Raw genomic sequence first — 17,212 nt, forward strand, 5'->3', positions numbered from 1 at the left:
TGATGTAATTGGGCAGAATCCAATGTACTGTTGTGATGTACTATGATGTAATTGGGCAGAATCCAATGTACTGTTGTGATGTACTATGATGTAATTGGGCAGAATCCAATGTACTGTTGTGATGTACTATGATGTAATTGGGCAGAATCCAATGTACTGTTGTGATGTACTATGATGTAATTGGGCAGAATCCAATGTACTGTTGTGATGTACTATGATGTAATTTGGCAGAATCCAATATACTGTTGTGATGTACTATGATGTAATTTGGCAGAATCCAATGTACTGTTGTGATGTACTATGATGTAATTGGGCAGAATCCAATGTACTGTTGTGATGTACTATGATGTAATTGGGCAGAATCCAATGTACTGTTGTGATGTACTATGATGTAATTGGGCAGAATCCAATGTACTGTTGTGATGTACTATGATGTAATTTGGCAGAATAGTTGTAAGTTTGTCTGAATATTGTTAATTACTGATCTATATAAATAGTAATTATCAATAACATGTTCACTGACAGTGATGCACTGTATTATGCTTTAAATTGGTTTACAATACTGAATTATAGCACTGATTACTGTATTTGATTAAAAATGATTATGATATAAATGCATTGAACTGTTAATTAGTTATACCACTGTTATGCTTGTCATTTGTTTACTGCTTTTCATTTGTGAAACTAACTGGATTGGATTTATGTAATTTTTACTTGTTTACTTATACATAGTTTTGTTTTGATTCTTGCAGAATTGAATAAATTCATTATCTAGTAAAAGTTACTGGGTTGTTTATCTCAAATCCCTCATCTCGTCACGCCTGAGCAAATCCCTCATCTCGTCAATGTATTATATTTAATATGTGTTTACTATGTATAAATTCAAGTAATTAGGTGATCATTTAGAATAAAATGATCACCTATTGTTATTGTACAAAATCTTTATTATTGTTCTTCTTTATTTCTTTCTGTACAGATTTTGTGTAACAATTATCTCAAAAAGTTAAATTTCAATAATCACAAAAATTTCACAATATCTTTAAAATACTATAACTTCCTAATCAGCTTTTCAGCATGATCACTCAACCGTGACGTCATTTATACGCCATTTTGTGAAATCACATCAATCATATCTCCATTCATTATCACATATTAATGAAATTCACTACACGTAAACTTCAGGTCAAGGGTAAAAATATTAGCATATAAAAGTTACGCGTTTCAAGGTCATGCACGTAAAATCGAGCGTTAAAAATTTAAAAAGCTCCAAATTAAGTTTTAATCAATTTAGAGCATGAATTAGGCCATTTGCGTGTTTCCAAAAATGACTGCGCAAAAACAATTTTTTTGTACAAATCGCATTCTACTCACCATCCTTAGTACATTCACCAAATTTGAGTCCGTTCCAACTTAAAATAACGCTATACGGACAGGTTAAAAATGACAAAATGCGCACATTAATTGCATCAAAGTGTTGAAAATGGTGAAAAATAAGGCATTTTTAAAATGAAAATAATTCTTCAGAATGCACGATGACCCCAATTTTTTTTTAACTTATTCCGGAAGTCATTGAGTTGTAGATATGAATTCATGTACACATTTTACGTACAAAATGTTGTGACATCATGGCCACTTGAATTTAAAATTAAGTTTTTTTTATCTTTCGTCATATTTTATCACATTCAATAGAACGCATCTCTGTTATTTTGTGCCCGTTTTCGCTCAAATTTTAGTATGTGATTGCTCAATTAATTGACTTCCTCATGACTTGCCACTATTTTTATTTTTATGACGTCATCACGCGTAAAAACTTGAATAACGTAGGTCGTGTAATTTCACCTTCGCCGTAAATTTGAATATCTTACAGCTCTTCAGAATTGAAAGTTACCTTGATGATTATAAATTATTATGAAAGCTGATGAAATGTAGATGAATTCATATAAAAATCAAGCCTATCGGATGTTGTGACGTTAACATATGGCCAGTTGAAGTTTAAAAGTAGTTTTTTCATCTTTTTCGTCGAAGTTATACAAATTTCAAAGAGCGCGCACAGCGCTTCTACGTGCCTCTTCCAATTCTTATATTTATTTGCTCAATTCATTATCTTTCGAAATTGTCATCTTCGAGTTTATTTTGATAATTCCATCATACCAAAAAATTAGAACATGATGTGTGTCCCGTAATTTCACCTATGCTACACATTATAGAGATATATACATTATATACTGTACATATTGTATATGGCATATAATAGGCACAACTCAGCACTATAAGCGTATTATAGGATGGCATACATCAACATTTTACGATCGTATGTTAACGTACGTGCACGTAAAAAAAAATTTATTTCAGTAAAATGATTAAAATGATCACCTATGATTTGTCAAAGTGACGAATTAAATTCTAGTTTAAACTTTACTTTACTCTTATACAGCAAGTCAAGCAAAACTATTGTATGCATATTATCAACTGATTATGTTAAAATATGATGACAACAGTTCCTCTCCTTCATGAATGTCTCGTAAAGATACCAGCACAACTGAGCGAATTAATCTAGGGGGTAAAAAACAAAGAAAGAATGCAATATAAAATAACAAAGTGTACTCTCTTGTGGTGATTTTACCTACCTTTTTCAAGTTTACACATATCATTTAAAATATAAAATAGTGTAAAGTCATCACCACATTCAAATACCGAATTTTCTAATTACATGTACACTATGTATATTTATTTCATTAAATCTTTTTTATTTTAACGTTTTGTCTAAGTCTCATTTGAGGCTTAGAGAATGGATTGGAAAGAGTAGTGAGTTACAACCTGGCACTGGGTCAGGATTGAACCCTGAACCTTGGGATTGGAAGGCAAGCATGTTAACCACCAAGATACAATTCCACTACATGATTTTCTTCCAGTGCGGTACGATAACTCATGTTTGGCCTACCTGTTAGTTGAGCTTTGCCCAATATCAGAACTGGCACTATAGCATATGTATGGCAAATACTTTCGTAATTCAAATGCAAAATTTTCAGTAAAATCTATTTCTTGGTATGCAACGTTGGCAGGAAATTCTATAAAAGTAAAAATTAAATCAATTTAAGTTTTTCAATAAAATATTTATTTTAAAAGTCTGATAAAGTATAATATAAATTACTAGAATAAACAATGAACTTACTCTTAGTTTGATTGTTAACATACTGTCCAATAGATAAAGGGTTTGAGAGTTCATGGGTCAACCACGACATATCGCTCACCATGTACGGACCAACACAATCACGTTGTGAACATGATCTAAATGAAAATTTAAACATTTTCTAAAGGATGAACTTAATTCCGTATATCCTCGAGTATAATCCCACTTCGGGTCTAGTCCCACCCCTACTGTATATTTGATTTCACAAACAGGCATACTACCGTATCCCTGGGGATAGTCTCAGTATTAACTTTTGGGTGGATGTAGGCCTCTTTCTAACCAGTTCTGATGAGTTTTTAAAAGCGATGCTTACCAATCATGTTTTTTTTCCTGAACTAGGCTTTCCTCAGATATTGTCCCACCCCAAAAGTCGGCCCAATTTCGTATTTTATGGGGATGGGATTATACCAGAGGATATACTGTACGGTATATTATACAATGACTGTCTCTGAGTGTGACGGTACAAATAATTTCGAGAGATGACAGATGAAAGGTTATATTTTTACAAGGCGACAGCACAAATAAAATAACATCGACATTGGTTTGATTTGTTATTAAATATGTGATTGTTTTTTCGGTAAAATATTAAGGAATGATAAACTTTACCTAAAGATCATTTTTGACAGTCTCTTATCATTACCATCAATGTGAATTCCATCAAGACAGCGGAATATGAATGAATTATTTATTGACTGGAAGAAAATCGGGTCGTATGGTTGATAAATTGTACCTATAAAAAATGAATACCTTTTAATACTACTGTACTACTAGTAGAGAGATAAAACATATGTGGGTTTATTTCTTCTAATGTTACCATATCTACCCACCAATCAGCAGTCTCCGAAGAGGACAGTTCCACAAATTAAGAAAGGGGTGTAGACGTCTTACATGAACACATTTCGCTACATCCCCCCACCTCTCAACATGATTCGTCACTTGAATCATCAAATACAATTATAAAGGTTACATAAATTTAACTCAGAGGGTCTACTATTATTATTCTTGGAGAAATCTTGCCGGACGGTTCAGATTCTGCCGTTTGGGATATCGTGTTAAGTCATCTGGTTTGGGTCCTGATGAGTCGGGAATAGTAGAAGTGTGCGGTGTATTTACAGTTAGATCTGGTCCTTTGGACAGCTTTTTTGCAGATCAGGTAACGATTGTTAGTTTTGGGGAGACTCCTTTTGTCATACATGAGTGCGAAACTCCCCTCGTTCGAATAAGGTCCACCAGCCAAACGGTCATATAATAACTACTTCGGCCGGTTCAACGGATACAACAGCCTATCTGCCAAACATCATCATGAACAGGGTTTCTCCCGTAGACTCATGTTGAGTTGTTCTGTAAGCAAATATCGCATATGGCAAGGATCGGAATGTGTCTGCATCATGATTGCTACCACATCCACTAGTTTCCGATTAAATCGCTTAAATAAGTCATCGGACTTCGTATTTTAGGGTGTCGTTCTGGTCTTACGGTGGCAAGTAATGTGCACAACATCTCTGCAGCCGACTCAAAGTTTCTACCCTGATGATAGTGTAGTTTTTTAGGTACTCCGTATTGAAGCACGAATTCCTCCACAAACTTTTTGGTCACTGTCTCTGCATATTCATCAGCAATCGAATAAGCTTCCAGTCATTTGGTTAGATACTCGCCCACCACAAGCACGGACTTGTTGCTTCTAATCGACTGGGGTAGGGGAGCCAGGATGCACATTGCTACCCGTTCCATTGGTTCATGCGCTGTGGTGGGATCTTTCGATTAGCACATGGCCCACACTTCCTTATATGCTTGTACATCCAGGTGCATTCGGGGCCAATAAAATATTTGTTTCAATTTTTTTAATTTTTTTTCCCACTGGTAACACCTCTGTGCACTTCGTCCATTTTCTGAGACCGGAGCTTACTTGAAAACACAACTTTCCATGTACTGGTCTCCGTAATCGTTTTCAAATTTTCTGCACCATTTCATATTTCTAACAGGTCCCATAGTAACCAATATGCCCGTTTCGCCGGAGACATGCCCACCCAATCGGGCCTAGCAGTACCATTTTCTTTCACGCGGTACACCCATCATGCGATGGATTTATCCTTTAACTGCTGGGTTTTTAATGCTTCGTTCGGTATTTCCGGTTCTAGTCGTGATAATCGGATATGGTTTTCGACTGGTGGTTTGACACAGGTTGTTCATGTACAAGTTTCCCTGCAAGTACATGTTCTTTAGGTACAGGTTCTTCTGCAAGTACAGGTTTGTTAGGTACAGGCTCTTCTGCGAGTACAGGTTTTTTCGGTAACAGGTTCCTCTGCAAGTACGGTCGACGAGATAATCCATCAGCATTGAACTGAACAAGCTTACAACCTCAATTCACCTGGCTAGTTTATGTTTCATCGAAAGATAAATGATCGGTCCGGATTGATTTTTTGTTCATATACGTAGGCCCAAATGTCCGTTCGACTCCCGTAAGTCGTTCCTGTCCATCACGGTCCTGTGATAAGACCCATCCTAATGCATAATTACTAGCATCTGTGTCCAGAATAAATCCAACGTCTTGATTCAGATAAGCCGGGATAGGTTGAAGTCTGTAACATCTGTTTAAGGATTTCAAATTCACGTTGCTTCTGCATTCTCACCCCATTCGGTTTTTGCTCTGCGTCTCAGAATCGCTGAAACACCTTTTCCAATCTGGCTATCTCGTCCTCTATGGAGTTGGCATACACTATCACATCGTCTAAGTAAATCAATAACTCTTTCCATTGCATCCCGTTCAATGCCCGTTCCATAAGTCGTTCGAAAGTGAACGACGCGTTGCGCAGTTTGTAAGCCATAATAGTCCACGTGTAATGGTCACCCCCTACTACAAATGCAGCCTTCTCCTCATTCCACTTGCCAACCGGAAGCTAAGTCTAATAAGTAGTTAACCACTTTTTCCCCGATAATGCATCAATAGAATCATCGATTCTGGGCAACGGGTATGTATACGTCTTTGACAGCACCTGGTTCTCTATAGGTTGTCGGCGTGAGGTTCTCTTACATGAGCAGCATCCTTGGTTTATGTCGTGCTTTACTAGAATGGCTCATTCAAGATCGACATCACTGGCAGCAAATACGTCTTGATAATCGTATATCAACTTCTGAATTTTACTATGGGGACTACAGTATGTTTGACATCCTTTATGCTACGGTCATAAAGCTCCACCAAATGCACAGGTATCTCACCAGATAGTGTCTCTCTCTCTCTGGTAGTGACAGGACACCAACTTTCGTATTAGAATAGAATAGAAAAATCCATTCACCTTCTGTTCAATGGTTCTTTCTATTACGCTGTAGCAATGCACTAACACTCCGGTCAAAAGTTTCATGACTGAGCGGCCATGTGGTTCTCTGTCCACCGTGGTACACCTGAATCTGTCGTTCCCCAAGCCTAATTCTAGAGTGGGGATGACTGGTGCTGTTAGGTCCGCAAATATTACCCTAATGGTTCGACAGGTATTACCTACTCGTACTTCAACCTTAGCGCTTACCTTGGTCTTGAGAGTTCTGATGATAATTTAAACAGGCACGGGCGCAGGTTCACTGGTATCTGGTTGTATAAGGAAGTAGAGGTGCCCGTTGTTCCGGTATCTACTAACAGGTTTCTGTCTGTTTCTGTCACGGTCGCTTTTTACGTACGACCTTTTTCTCGGATTTCAATTGAATTGAAAAAAACATTTATATATATATACAAATATGCCAGTATTTTATATGAATATGTTGAAAGCAGCTTTAAAGTTAAACAATATTGTATATTATTTAGAGCCGCAAAATTTACAAGAAATTAAGTCACAAAACTTATGGGAAAACAAATTTATAACATCAATTGAGGGAAAATCTCTATTTTCAACACCTGGTTAAACTCTGGATACAAAACAGTAAATGATATAGTCGTTAATAACAGGTTATTGACGGCAGCAGAAATTATTCCAACTCTTTCGAATAAACAGAATGGATTAATTGAATACTTTGCAATACCTGATATATGGAAAGAACAAATAAGGTTGGAAAATGCACGCATAGATATACTATTAAGAAAACATAATATATTTGATAATAGGATAAGATCGTCTTACTATTATAAGCAAATGATATGTATTATTCCAAATCCTCAAATGAAATGGGAAGTAGAATTTAGAAATGAAATTATTGACTGGAATGAAATATGGAATAGAAAAGTATGTAGAATGAAACACAGTAAAAGTAGCTCAATTTAATTTTAAGTTGTTACATCGAATCCTTATATGTAAAAAAGACTAAAAAGATGAAAATTATCTACAACAGACAAATGTACAGTAATAAGTGTAAGAATCATATAGAAAATGAAAAACACTTATTAATTGCATGTAAAACTATTCAACCTGTCTGGAGAAAGTTTAAAGATATGCTGGTTCAGTGTCTCCCAAATGAGGTTACAGTACAACAAGACTTCCTAAAGTGGGTTAATATAATTTTGGGAACAACAAACAAACTTGTAAACGAATTAATTTCAGTTTTTACTTTTTGTATATTTTATATAAATCCTCCATAATATATAAAGAACTAGAAACGACAAAAAAAAAAAAGAATCTGCAAATATTTGGGGTCTATTTAAAAATGAAATTATAATTAACCTCATAAATAATGAGTATTCGTATAACTTTTATACTGCTGATCAGAAATGGAAAAATACTGTAGTAAAGACAAGATATTTGACCTAGTATTGAATAATTAAAATATATATGTGCTGGAGATCTCTCTCCCTACGTTTTATAATTGTATTTTATATTAGTGTGACATATACTGTATAAGTTTTAATTTAAATGTGTAGCCCTTTTTTATTTCAAGTGATTTTAAATGTAACCCTTGATTATGTTTCAATAATATATGAAATCCGCAATATTCAGCATGTCTGTATAATATATATTGTATGTAGGTCATAAGTAAATGTTTTTAATAATTGTAATTTTTTTTTTTTTTTATTCATTAAAAAAAATACTATGTCATTAAAAAAAAACATGTTTTAACAATAATCATAAATATGTACGCGTCACTTGCATGTGACAACAAAAATTGAGAACATGACCTTTGTTTTTAATATTTTAATAATACAAGAGAATATACATATTATATGCCTTATTATAGTGAACTTGTATATATTTAAATAATTTGTACTGAAAACTGAAATAAAAGTGGGCCCATAAAAGACCAAAAAAAAACCATTTATTTACATCCAAAAGACAAATAGTAACAAAAATAATAATGGCAAGAGATAAGTTAGAAAATGGACGGATGGCAGGATCTAAAAAAAAACTCACGAAAGATTGAATTCTTTCCTATACATTAGTGTGTCGTTGTAAGTCCGAATACACACATTTTTAGTGATTTATATTGCACAAGTCACAAATAACGCGGCAACAACACGCTACAAAAGCCGACGAAACGTAGGTAATTCGATAAACAAACGACAGAGCTGATATGTGGGACCATATCGATTCTCTCAAGCACGTTGTATATCATAGGCGGCGTCCTGTAACTGGCGCTAGTATACTGTATATTGTACAGTACTATGTTGTTGTTGTTGTTGTTTTAGCGTTGAAAACTTAAGCAGCGTTTTGTGGGTACCCATTTTGTGGTAGACAGATGGCAATAAGCAATGGATACCGATTTCGAATAAGAACCGAAATGTATTTATTATACGTTTTCTTATTATTGTTACGGCCTAAACCATAAAGAAAATACACTTTGCCATTGCCGATGAAGGAAGCTTAGTATGTGTTAACTAGCTAGCTAAGCAACAAACTCAATTCAAGAAGTGTGGCCTGCGATCGCGATGCAATATGTATTTGCGAAGTAGACCTATGTCTAAGGTCTAGCTAGCCGTAGCATTTTTGTTTACAAATCTGTAAGTCGAAGTTCGCATAACTCGAATTTTTATACCAGTCCCATTATATTTGACTTGGGCGGAGTTATTGGGAGAGACCCGGAGGATGCCACAGGTGATAGGGAACGGTTAGTGAGATAGCTTTTAAAAATTAAAAACATTTAAAAAGTAAAATATTATGGTCAATGGTGTCGAAAGCCTCGAAAGATCGATGAAAAGTCTGATTGAAAATTGACGATTTTCGAATGCATGCATGAATAATATTGTTTTGTTAGCGAGATCGTCAGAGCCATGGCGGTATTATGTCCTTTTCTAAAGCCATATTGCCTCTTAAAGAGAGGTTTTGTGACACCCGTTTGTTGATCATCATCATCATCAACTCTTTCCCAGGCTTTCAAAGATATTAGAGGGAGCGATATGGTGGTCAGACATCACGATTTGAAATTTGATAAAATCAGGTTTTTACTAATTATTTTGTAGAAATTTAACTAGTAACTTGATTATTAATAGTTATAATTGAAGTTTGGTCTGGATTTGAATATTTGGGACGCAGGATTGAAGTTATTTTTGTGGATTATTTTCTTAGGCCTAGAACTTGTGTTTTGATATTTTCAAGGTAGGGAATAATGGCTGCTCCAGGGTCCAAAGCTATGCCTACTAAGTCAAAGTCAACTGATACCCAACATGGAAGTGACATTGATGAATTGTCTAGTTTAAGTGTGGTTCCTGAGATTCACCAGTTCTGAAATCAGATAGGGGAATTTTTTGTGGCTTGTGTAAATATTAGTTTCACTCGCAGTGTCAAGGTGTGAATAAGACGAAGTATGATTGGTTAACAAAAGGTGATCCTTCTATTTTTTGATATTGCCGTACTTGCACTACACTAGCGGGAAATCTTATGGGAGTTCTGAACGACGTTAGTAGTAACCAGAAACTAATGAAAGCGGAAATTAATAGCATTAAAGTAGATGTTAAGAAAAATAGTGATGCGATACAACATTTTTCAGTAACACATGCTGAACACCAAACTGATACAAATTCCGAAGAGATGACTGAAAGACTTAGTCAGAGAAGTATTGTTATTGTCTTTAAACTTAAGGAGGGTGACTCTGCTGATGGTAAAGAGATGATAGAACCCAAGCAGAGCGGTCTGAATATAAAAAGTTGCGGTATACTTTAAATGCTAGGATCGAGGCGGGCGAGAAGGATCTAGAAATTCGACGTGGCCATATAAGGAAAAAACCTCAATCAGAAAAAGACTTCAAAGAATTCTTCATTTTTTTCTTGTTTTTACACAAATTGTGACTCTTTGTTCAATACGAACGATGAGTAGGTTGCAAGAATAGCTAACGAACAACCTGATTTTATTTTTTTAACTGAAGTTTTCCCTAAGAATTATTTATTCGAAATTGACTTCAATTGTTTGTTTCTTAATGGGTATAAATTTTTTCATCCAGAAAACTCAGTTCGGGGTATTGGAATTTATGTTAAGCATAATATATCAGTGTCAGAAGTTTGTTAGAAGGCAGAGTATACTGAATTCATTTTGTTAAATTTGAAACTTTCAACAGATGAAACAATTTTGATCGGATGTATTTATAGAAGTCCAAATAGTACACCGGCCAATAATGAGTTGCTTGAAGATTTGTTAGGAAAGGTAGACAATTTCAATTCAGATCACATTTTAGTAGTTTGAGATTTCAATTATAAATCGATAGATTGAACATCGTTAGAAATTCCAGGTGATAGACTTTCAAGACATTTTTTTGAGTGTATTGAAGATTTGTTTTGGGTACAGCATTGTACACTACCTACAAGAGTTCGGGCAGGTGAAGAACCAAGTGTTTTTGACTTAATTTTTTCTAGAGATGATTTCTTAATTAAGGATTTATGTTATAAACCGCCTCTTGGTCTTAGTGACCATGTTGTTTTGACCTTCAATATTGATTGTTCTATAGAATCCATTGAAGTACAATTTATTACAAAGGAGATTATAACGGCATGTGAAAGTATTTAGAGGATCTGAACCTTGAGCAAGCTGCTTTAGATTTATCTGCTAATGATTTGGCTACATTGATCGAATGTTCCCTTCAGGATGGAATTTCAAAATGTATTCTTCTTAATAGAAAAGGTAGTGGAAAAAGAAAACAATGGATGAATAGAGACGTGGAAGAAGTGATTAAATTAAATAAACATAAAGCGTGGAACATTATCAAAACGAAAGAGGTGAGTTGTCTTAGAATGAGTTTGTAAAAGCAAGAAATAGGACTACTGCGGAAGTTCGAAAAGTAAAAGCATCCTTTGAAAGAAAATTAGCTGCGGAAGTCAAAATTAATACTAAAGCATTTTAGACGTACATAAAAAGCAATTCCAAATCTAAACAAGGTATTCCTGACTTGAAAGATAAAAATGGAGTTTTTGTGTCTTCTAATTCAATGAAAGCAGAAGTTTTTAATACTGCCTTTGTTCAGGTTTTTACTGAGGAAGATTTAACCCAACCTCCCAATTTTGATGAAGTAAAGACGGATGCTTTGATTGATTCAGTTATGTTTGAAGTAGACGAAATTATTGAATATTTCAAGAGCTTAGATGTAAATAAATCTCCTGGTCCAGACATGATTAATTCTCGTGCATTGAAAGAAACTGCAGAAACAATTGGTGGAGTAGTTACTGTAATATAATGTTTCGTTGTTGAGGTACTAATGAAGGACTCTGACTCGCTTGACTGTCGTAACACATATATTATTTATTCAGTATAATACTTCAGTACAATATACAACTATAAGTATAGATAAGGAACGCGGAGGATCAATGATGCTGTCGGTGAGGTGTGAAGTGTGTAGGTCTGCTGTGAGGTGTGTGCTCCGTGAGGTGGCTGTAAGGTGTGTGCTCCGTGAGGTGGCTGTAAGGTGTGTCTGGGCCCTTCTGAAACTTGGGAGTATATTGGCTCAGTTCATTTGCATAATGTCATTACATCATCTGTGAGGGTAACGATTGGTCCTAAGTTGATCCAGGGGTGTTTAAGTGGGAGTGATTAACGGTATAATAAGGTATTTCTGTGATGGATGACACTGTCAAATCTGTACTTAAATAGTGTCGATCACTCCTGGTTTAACGATGGGAAAGTCACAAAATTAAGCTAAGTGTTTTCTTTAGGGATTCTATTATAAACTAAATGGTCATTAAAACATCTGGACAAACTCTCCTTTGGACTTTCTGGGTCAAGTTTGTGAACCTATTTGAATTCCGATACAAAGGTCAATTTCTTAAATATAAAGGTATATCATTATATTACATTACTTTAGTTTTTAATTAATTGATGTTTGAAGGAGTAGTGAGTGAGTGAGTGGCCGAGCGGTTAAGACAGTGGAACCGTAATCACGTAGCCATAACATCGGCAGGGGTTCGAGGCTCACTCACTCCATGGTTCTGGTGGTAGAACGAGTCTTCTCGGATAAGGACTATAAACCGTAGGTCCAGTGTACACAACTTGCTCGTGTGCACTTTAAAGAACCTAGTACATCTTTCGAGACGAGTAGGGGGTTACCCCGGTGTATTAGTACATCACAGCCACTGATCACCAACTGGGCCCTCTGGGAGATCAGTCTTTGACTGAAGAGGTCACCCAGTATAAAGATAAAACAAACAAACAAACAAAACAAACTCATGGAAAAGAGCCGATGTTGTCCCTTTGTATAAAAAAGGTGATAAGTCTGAACCTCTCAATTATAGACCAGTTAGCTTAACTTCTGTAATGTGTAAGTCAATGGAAAAACTTGTTAAAGACAAAATATACAAACATCTAGAATCACATCATTTAATTTCAAATCAACAACATGGTTTTTAGTCGCGTGGACGCGACTCTATAGTTCACTATGTCGGTCGGTCGGTCCGGTATCACTATGCGTTTTAGCACGCGACTTATGGCTGTTGGTCTTGTTCGTGTACAACCCAGTTAATTGAGGTCATTGATTTGTGGTCAGTATGGTTGGATAATGGTTTTTCTTTTGATTGTATTTATTTTGACTTTCAGAAGGCCTTGATAAAGTGCCTCATGGTAGATTGTTATCTAAACTCAGGTCTTATGGTATTTCTAGCAACTTGTAAAGGTGGATCGAGTGTTTTTTGAGTGATCGAAAACAAAGAATTGTGGTAAATGAGAAGAAGTCGGTGTGGCGAGATGTTATTAGCAGAGGGCCTCAGGGCAGTGTCCTGGGGCCATTATTATTTTTCATTTTTAAAAATGATCTACCAGACGCTATTTCCCAATCTGTCATTAAGCTCTTTGCAGACGATACAAAGTTGTTCAGAATAATTCAATCCGATTCAGATAGAAATTTAATGCAGATTGATATAGATACAATGTGCAAATGGTCTCATGATTGGCAGCTACCGTTTAATTTGACCAAGTGTAAAGTCACATATTTTGGGTCAAAGAATTTGAAGTACAGTATGAATACTTTATTGGCCTTGGTGATAACAAAGTTGGTATTGATAGCGTTTCTCAAGAGACAGATTTAAGAATACTGATTGATCATAAATTAGACTTCTCTGCCCATACTTCCAAGGTTGTTAAATCTGCAAACAGGATACTCGGTATGGTGACTAGATCTTTCAAATATCTTGATAGTAATAGTTATATGTATCTGTACAAATCTATGATCAGACCTATATTGGAATATGGTGGTAGTTCACGGACACCTCTGTATCAGAAAGATTACAATCGTTTAGAAAAAGTCCAACAGAGATCCACAAGGTTAGTGTCTGAATTGAGGAGTAAGTTATATGCATAGAGATTGAAGTTATTGGATTTGCCTACCTTAGCCTTTAGAAGGAAAAGAATGGATTTAATTCAAACTTTTAAAATCTTTCATAAATTTGATAATATCTAGGCAGGAAAATTATTTCAAAGATCTAAATACCAGAAAACCAGGGGGAATGTTTTAAGGTATCGAAATCCAAATATAATAAAAACATTAGAAAAAGAGCATATGCAGTTAGAGTTATAAATGATTGGAACTCGCTACCAAACCATATTGTGACGGAACCAATGATTAACAAGTTCAAAGCCGGCATTGTAAAGTTATGGTCTGACCACCATCTCAAGTTTTGCCCATGTTACCGAGGAGTTCTCATTGATGACAATGGAAGGACAAATGAGCTAGTTCTCAAAGTCCAACGGTTCAAGGTATATTCAAGGTATATAAAAAGATTGTAATGATGGAAATAGGACGATAGTTAGAAAGGTTTGATTTGGGGCCAGATTTGTAAATAGGGGTAACGGCGCGCCAGCTTCAACCTCTATTTGGAAAAATACCTTTGCAGAGGACAAGATTCTAAATGGGACACAAGAGAAGGGAGATAAGATTAATAACATGTTTAATGGCTTTAGTATGGAAATCATCAGTACCAGGAGCTTAATTGTTATCGAAGAAAAAGAAAATCTAGGACGGGGTTATGAAAATTGATTTCGGATTTGATTGAGGAAGAAACATTGCTGAGGGGAATTTTGTTAGCAAGGGAGGGTCCAATTTTTACAACAACAAAAAAACATTAAATGCTTTAGCAATAATGATGGGGTTTTTAGTTGGTACTCTGTAGTGTTACAGTTGTATTGCTTTTGTGGTTAATTTCGGTTTTTATGTTGTTTAATATTAGAGTTGATTGTTTTCCAGGTTGCATTAATATCATTTTTGTGCTTGGTGAAATATCATGGAAGTGGATTCTATTGGCATTTTTGATAGTGGAGTTTATTACAGTACTGTTTATGTTTAATTTCATTGGCAGGTGAAGAAATCTAGCATAGAGTTTATGTTAATGCATTAAGATTTGAGCAGGCCATTTGACATCCAAGATTTAATTTGTTTGTTCTTGAGTATTATTATACCGTAGTATTGAGCTGGGAAAAGAAAACACAAGGGTTACGAGAGTACACATCTGGTCGTTGATCCATGTAGAACATCCTGAAAGGTTATCATTTAGATGCAGCGAAGATCAGACTCCGGTTTTATTACCATCTTTTTCTTGTTTCTCTTTAGTATGCATGTGATACGTCTCGTCCGTATTGCAGCGGCTTTAACAGCTTCATTGTTTGAGGTCTTATGAAGCAGATTAAGGCGTTTAGATGTTAAGTTTTCTTTTTTGTTAAGACTTCTGATCGGGAACGGTACGACGTGAATTTGATGATAATATAATACTTTAATAACAATAATAATAATAATTTTGATTTTCTTGCGTCTGATCAAGGTCGCTTTAGTCCAATACTGTATGTTATTTTAGAGGCAATTAAAACGTTTGAACTTTGTCCTTTATATGCTGTTTTTTAGTCTTAGGGTCAAAGAGAGAAACTCACTACAAAGAATTGTTCACTTTAGTTCTAAATTAATAGGTTGTCAACTTCGTAGCTTATCTTCTTTCTGTGACATGCAAACTCTAGAAAAAAGTAGAGCTATTCTAAAAAATGTTAACCATGCCTTGTTCAGTGATTTCGAGCTCATGCCTCATGGGCGTCACTTTAGAACAAACCGGAAAATATATTCGTTTTTGCCAGTGCCCATTCGACTCTTAAATTCTTGAACTATGACTGTTGTTATGTACTGTACTGTGTATTGTGATATTTTGTATATTTTGTAAGATCATTTTAATCCAGACCTTTTTATTTGAATTGCCCCGTGTGAGATTAAAGAATTTTGAATTGAATTGAAATTAATATCTAATGTGTCAGTGTATCTTGTTGATTCACGCATACCATGTAAAAGTGGGCAGTTTCGTAGACTATACTGTTCTAACTCGTAACTCGTCAAGCTTATCCATCATGGTGTGGTTTTCTTCCAAAAGATTTTTTATTTTCGCGGAGAATTTTATCCGTTGTTCATGGTTACGCTGTTGTAAACACTTTGTTAATAGTACTGAAAGTGGTACTATCAATCGGTGAACCCACTACCGGGGATTTCAACGTTGCTTCCCATGTTCTATATAGGCTCGGTCGTTTCATCCTGTACACTTGTCCTTACCTACGTCTTCGATAGAATCCTTCGTTCCTTTGGATCTGGTAGATGCCAGAGTGAAGTAGTAAATTTAGTAAATAAGATAACAAAGATCGATGAATAAATACCAATGATATGTTTGTAAAAAATGCAATTTTAGGAGCTTGTACCGGAGCTATGTTGTTAACAGCGCACTACATAATAACAAAACAACGATGCACATAATCTCGTACTTTCTGACTCTTTTTGTTTTTACTTGTTGTTACCATGGTAACTTTTACACCATTCATGCTACGGTCACAAAGCTCCGCCAAATGCGCAGGTAACATCTCACCAGACAGTGTCTCGTTCTTGTAGTGACTGGATGTTCTATCATACTAGGGGTCAGGACACAAACTTTCGTACCAGCCAAAATCATTTTCTTTTCAACTCCAGGATTTAGTATAAGAAGCGGGAACGTTTGAGCATTTGGGTCTACTACAGTTCGGCCTAATAAAGCAAATGTCACTGTTTTTGTATGGTTTCTTGATTTTTAAAATGTTTTTACTCGGGGTACCTAGTCTAGTACTCTCTCATCTTCTCCTCTTCGTCTTCTTCTTCTTCCATCTGGACACTATCGAGTAAAAAGTGCGATTTATAAAGTACTAATTCTCCCTTATTAGTTGTAGTATTGAGCTGGGATTTGGCATGAATATACTACAGGGACATGTCCTCAAAGCTATAGAGCCATATAGCCGTATTTGGTAGCGAGGTTATTGATGTTGTATTTGACGTCACATCCGATCTTATGACGTCATTACAGCTTCTTTTGCTGTACCCCGAGTATCGTACATTCATGGTTGTTTTTTCTAATATTAGTGAGTGCAATAAGTGTATCGTTGTTTTTTATTTAACTAATTAAATTGTAATTGCAAAATATAATTTATTTCAGCTTTTGGCTGCCACTGTATTTTAATGTTTTTTTTCAAATAAAGATTCAGTACCATGAATAATAATAAAAGCGTTGAATAGAAAAACCCTTCGGTTCCACTATCTATTCACCTTCTGTTTCTCACTGGTTCTTTTCACGTACGCCGTAGCAATGTATTGACACTTCGATGGTATTTCAATAGTTTCATGTATCATTACTGAGCGGCCAAGTGG

At 35.4% G+C, this 17,212-nt stretch overlaps 1 protein-coding gene across 1 annotated transcript in view; it reads right to left on the reverse strand.

Moving 5' to 3' along the window:
• Positions 1 to 962: 962 nt before the first annotated feature.
• The window catches only part of LOC140051843 (SET domain-containing protein 9-like), a 39,192-nt gene continuing 22,942 nt past the window's right edge, over positions 963 to 17,212 (reverse strand). The window contains exons 4-7 of the mRNA XM_072097167.1: positions 3,797 to 3,920; positions 3,173 to 3,288; positions 2,942 to 3,068; positions 963 to 2,553 (exon numbers count right to left, since the gene is read on the reverse strand). Coding sequence (XP_071953268.1) covers positions 2,466 to 2,553; positions 2,942 to 3,068; positions 3,173 to 3,288; positions 3,797 to 3,920 — 455 coding nt within the window. The 3' untranslated portion in view covers positions 963 to 2,465. The remainder of the gene's footprint in view (positions 2,554 to 2,941; positions 3,069 to 3,172; positions 3,289 to 3,796; positions 3,921 to 17,212) is intronic.

This window comes from Antedon mediterranea, chromosome 6, assembly GCF_964355755.1.
Source record: "Antedon mediterranea chromosome 6, ecAntMedi1.1, whole genome shotgun sequence".
Lineage (NCBI taxonomy): Eukaryota > Metazoa > Echinodermata > Crinoidea > Comatulida > Antedonidae > Antedon > Antedon mediterranea.